This window comes from Oratosquilla oratoria, chromosome 26 (genome assembly GCF_046742065.1).
Source record: "Oratosquilla oratoria isolate Oo_2021 chromosome 26, ASM4674206v1, whole genome shotgun sequence".
NCBI lineage: Eukaryota > Metazoa > Arthropoda > Malacostraca > Stomatopoda > Squillidae > Oratosquilla > Oratosquilla oratoria.
Genome location: NC_134802.1, coordinates 26,288,056 through 26,293,364, shown reverse-complemented (window position 1 = coordinate 26,293,364; position 5,309 = coordinate 26,288,056). Strand labels below are relative to the sequence as shown.

Here is a 5,309-nt window from a genome sequence, read left to right as displayed (position 1 = left end):
TAACCCGCCTCCACAACATTCATCATTACATATCTTCGTGATCCTTTGCTATCCTGAGAAGCCAAATAGATTACTAATTAACATAACTTCTCCACTAACTCTTACGTATTATTTCGACCAATGACATTACATAACAATTTACTCTTTCAAAGCTTACCAATAATTACTGCCATGGCACTCACGGAGATGTTGTCACTTCGACAACTACACACAGAAAGAACATTACTGATTACAATCCTAATGATGAGAACGCGCCCTACTTGGCGGAAGAATACAGCTAAGGGATCGTAAATAAATATACGAGTCATGTTCCACTCAACATTCTCCTTTTTCCTAGAGTTTCTTTAATCTTATTTTATTATATATATAATGGATCACTACAGTACATCAAATGTCACAAGCCGTGATTCGTAATTAAACTTAGTACATATCATAATTTGTCAATACATTTGAACATTATACAATTGGTACTTAACACAGATCAAATGTCACAAGCCGTGATTCGTCATTAACCTTAGTACATATCACAATTTACCTGTGTAATATCATATATCAAGATATTCTTATACATAGTGCAATCGGCACTCACACCCTCCCCCTTGTGATCACCCAGGATCACAAAATCACTGACGGGAGGTCAAATTTCTACACTGAGTCACCTTCTAATAGTAGTATTAGTTTGGAAATGGGTCGCTTATAAATTTTGTTACCACGTATTATTTCCACTTGTCTAATTAGTCCATTTTTGCTTTTTATCACTTTCACAACCCTTGCTAATAGCCAATGCCTGCGTGGTGTGTCATTCTCCACCATTAAGACAATATCTCCTTCCCTAAGATTCCTATTAACTTTCAACCATTTCTGGCGTTCTTGCAGACAAGGCAAATATTCTTTCTGCCATCTTCGCCAAAACTCTTTGGCTAAATGCTGTACCTGTCTCCATTTCTTTCTGCTCTCACAGACCATTTCTCCACTATCAAGTGTCACTACATAATTATCCAAATTGAGTAAAGAATTAGGGGTGATGGGGCACAAATCGTTCACATCATTTGATACTACAGTTAGAGGACGACTGTTAATTGTACTCTCAACTTCGCAGAAAAATGTACTTAAGCTATCATCAGACAAAGTTTGTGAACCTATCACAACTTCCAAAACTCGTCTGACTAATCCTATCATTCTCTCAAAAACACCACCATGATGAGAACCTCCAGGAGGAGTGAATACCCAATCCACACCTCTCTTGGTTAATTCAGTACTAATATGACGCATAGTAAGATTGTCCCTCAATACCTTATTTGCTCCAATGAAGTTTGTGCCGTGATCACTAATCAATTTACTAACTGTACCCCGTCTGGATATAAACCTGGTAAATGCATTTATCATGCTCTCTGCCGTCAAATCATGTAAAATTTCTAGATGTATAGCTCTAATGGATAGACAAGTAAATAATATTCCATATCTCTTGATTCGAGATCGTGCTCTTTTCACAAAAAATGGCCCGAAGCAATCAACTCCAGTCACAAAAAATGGTTTCTGATTTACATTTGCTCTATCTACTGGCAAGGCTGCCATCTCTTGAGTGATTGTTGAACTCTTAAAACGTCTACAAGTGACACATTTAGACAATACTTTCCTTACAGCTGAATTACCTTTAATTACCCATGTGTCCTACTTTCATGTGATAATGTTGAATGATTAAACTAGTCACATGATGTTCATGGGGAAAAATAATTGGATGTTTCATATCCAAGGGCAAGTCTAAGTTAACTAGTCTACCTCCTACCCTGAGTATACCATTCAGCAACATCGGTTTTAGTTTCCTTATAGAACTGGAAAGATTAATAGGATCATTTCTGGATAAACAGACAATCTCCTTTGCAAAACAGCAGTTTTGTACAAATTTGATTACTCTTTCTTCTGCAACATCCATTAATTGAACATTAAGTTCAATAATTGACACTTTGTCTTTGCAAATATCTGACAAATAGTATAAAATAACTACATGCTCTAAGCAATTTAAACCATAAAGAATAATGACAAACTAATCGTGACATTACAGGATCAACTGTATGGTTTTGTATTGGTTCAACTTCAATTCTCATAACCTTCTTAATTTCAAGGTTAGAAAAATCTTCCTTATTTATTTGCTGTTGAACTGGCCAGACTTCTTCATTTTGGGACAAGAAAGCAGGTCCTTCAGACCATCTACTGGTTTGTTTGCCTCTGGTAGCATCGTCGGCAGGATTATCTCTACTCGAAACATACATCCAATATACATCCTCAGAATTCTCTCGAATCTGAGACACTCTATTGGCTACAAAGGTTTTAAATCTTATATAATCATTATATAAGTATTTTAACACTGTAGTTGTTTCTGTCCAAATATAAATTTGGGTCGTCTTTAAAGGTAATTCTCTCACTATCACACACTTCAATTTAATGGCAAGCGTGGCTGCTACCAATTCAAGTCTTGGAATTGTAATTGTCTTCAGGGGTGCTACTTTGGCTTTTCCCAAAATGAAGCTACACTGGATCGTACCATCAACATGTTTGTATCTTAAATATACCACTGAACCATATGCTACTTCACTAGAGTCACAAAAAATGTGACACTCAATTGACTCTACTTTTGACGTTATACCTTTCTTCGTACAACGATCAATGCTAAACAGCTTGAACTTATTCACCCTTGACATCCAAACATTTATTTGTCCTTTATCTCTCTCACTCAAAGTACAATCCCATCCAATGCCGTTTCTAAATAAATTTTGTAACAATACTCTTCCTTCAAGAACAACTGGTGCTAACATACCCAATGGGTCGTAAATTTTACCAATTACTGCTAGCAATTCTCTTTTTGTCCTAGGTATTTCATCAATGTTGAGTGATATACTCATTTTATCCTTGCCAAGAGACCAATCCAATCCTAATGTCTTTTGTACTACATCTTCATCCTCGATGAACTTCTCAATGCTAACACTACACTTGTCTTTGGGTAAGTTCTTCAAAACTTCAAGGGAATTACTATTGAACTTTGTCAAATTAAATCCACCTTTGCTACAAAGGTCTATCACATTATTATTATTGTCAATCAACTCATTAATGTAATCGGATGACACCAACAGATCATCAACATAGAAGTTATTAAGAACTATTTTACTTACTGATTTGTGAAACTGATTGCTGTGATCTTGTACAACTCGTTTTAAAGCATAATTTGCAATACTAGGTGAGCAACTAGCACCAAATGGATGAGAAGTCATCCGTAGCTTAACTATATCACTTCCTATATGTCCATCTTTCCACCATAAGAAACACAGATAATCTCTATCATCTTCAGGTACTTTAACTTGATAATACATAGTTTCTATATCCGCAGTACACGCATATAGTCCTAATCTAAATTTCAAAAGGACACCTAACAGAAGATTACTTATATCAGGTCCTGTCGCAACAAATCATTTAACGACAAATCATTTACACGTGCTGCATAATCAAATATTACACGTACTTTATATTTTTTTGTAGGATGACGCACTCCAAAATGTGGAACATACCATGCTTGTTGATTCCTCACTTCACACTTAGGTACTTCTTCGGCGTACCCTTTCTCTAGTAAATTGATCATAAATTGCTTATACTGCCTATAATATTCATCATCCTTGAATTTACACTTTAACTGCTGAAGTCTTTTGACCGCCATAGGTTCACTATCAGGAACTATCCTAGGTTTCTCTATCATTGGTAAAGGGATCTCATATTTTCCATTAGTCATTTGCCTACACCCAGACTCAACAAATTGTAACCATCTTCTATCTTCCATGCTAGGTTCTACCGAATTCAGTGATGAATCCACAAACTCTCTATTATAAGATTCAATCAATTTCCTTTCTAAATAATTACCATCAACCTTTATCTTATTCACAGGAACTTCATGATTATTGTCTATTATTCTTCCACACAATATCCATCCTAAACGTGTTCTCACAGCATACGGATCTCCTACTTTCTCTGCATGCACAACCTCCCAAGGTTCAGACGCCTCTGGGACATTACTACCTATCATGATTTCTATTTCCCCTTGGCTGTGATCAAATTCTAGTTTCATCAAATGTTTTCACTTCTCTATGTCATTCTTTCTAATACCATGATCTTGATTGAGAGGAAGTATATTCACTGCAAATACATGTGGTAATCTAATTTGGTTATTTCCTTCTATGTCAGCCACTGACACCCCTTCAACATTAAGACAAGACATTCCTCATGTACTTACTATTGTACTAACTTGTAACGTAGTTGACTGATAGTTCACGTCTGTCATTCCAAGTTTCTGCAATAAATTCTTAGTACAAAATGTGACTGAGCTACCATTGTCAAGGTAACATCTGGTAGTAACAACCTTACCATTTAACTCTACTTGAACTGGGATAGCAGTAGTGTCTCCTAATGAATCCTTCAACTGACTGGATAATACTTGAACTCTAGAATCATCAACCTCATTAATGACCACTGGATTTGCCGTTACTTCTTTACTTCCTTCAACCTTGAAATTCTTATTCGTCCTTTGCATAATTGCAAGATGTGAACCACCGTATTGTTTACAAGTTCGAATCACTACACTGTGACGCTTTGTGTCCTTTCCTTAAACACTTGAAACAAAGTTCTAAATTATACGTTTTATTCAACTTCTCTTCATAAGTTAACAATCTTAATTCAGGACACACATCAATAACATGCTCTTCCTGACATAACCAACAAGAAAGTCTTGCTTTCTATGTCACATTGACATGAACCCTTCCATCTTTTGGTTCTATACCTTTCTCATAATTCATCTTTCTATTTGAACTACATGAGTTCGATTCTACTTTCTTATCTCTAAATCCTCCCTTAATACTTCTCCCAAATGTTGGGTTACTCAATATTCTTACTTCTTTTTCTAAAAATCTGACTAATTCTTTAATGTCCACTAACATCCCACTCTCAGCTAACTCGTCGACTAGTCTCCATCTGTCCTGTAAGTCTCTGGGTAATTTCTCAACTAACTGACGCAAAGTCCTAAGATTTTGTAATTCTGAAATTCCATAATGATTACCCGATATAGCACTTATACATGAATTTAATTCGACAATAAAGTCATCTAATGTTTCAGGGCAAGCAAGAACTTTATCTATGTGCATTAAAGCAATCCGTTCTTTATTTCCATATATTTTGTTTAATTCACTTCTCGCCTTTTGATAACCTTCTTTTGGATCTAAATGTAAGCACGTTCTAACTATCTTGTGTGGTTTACCCTCTGTATATTGTTT

The 5,309-nt window shown here is 35.7% G+C and overlaps 1 protein-coding gene across 1 annotated transcript in view; it reads right to left on the bottom strand.

Moving 5' to 3' along the window:
- LOC143039318 (uncharacterized) overlaps positions 1-3,365 on the bottom strand; it is an 8,698-nt gene extending 5,333 nt beyond the window's left edge. The window contains exons 1-3 of the mRNA XM_076209195.1: positions 2,061-3,365; positions 1,787-1,832; positions 760-1,391 (exon numbers count right to left, since the gene is read on the bottom strand). Of these exons, the coding sequence (XP_076065310.1) occupies positions 760-1,391; positions 1,787-1,832; positions 2,061-3,365 (1,983 nt within the window). The remainder of the gene's footprint in view (positions 1-759; positions 1,392-1,786; positions 1,833-2,060) is intronic.
- Positions 3,366-5,309: the final 1,944 nt, after the last annotated feature.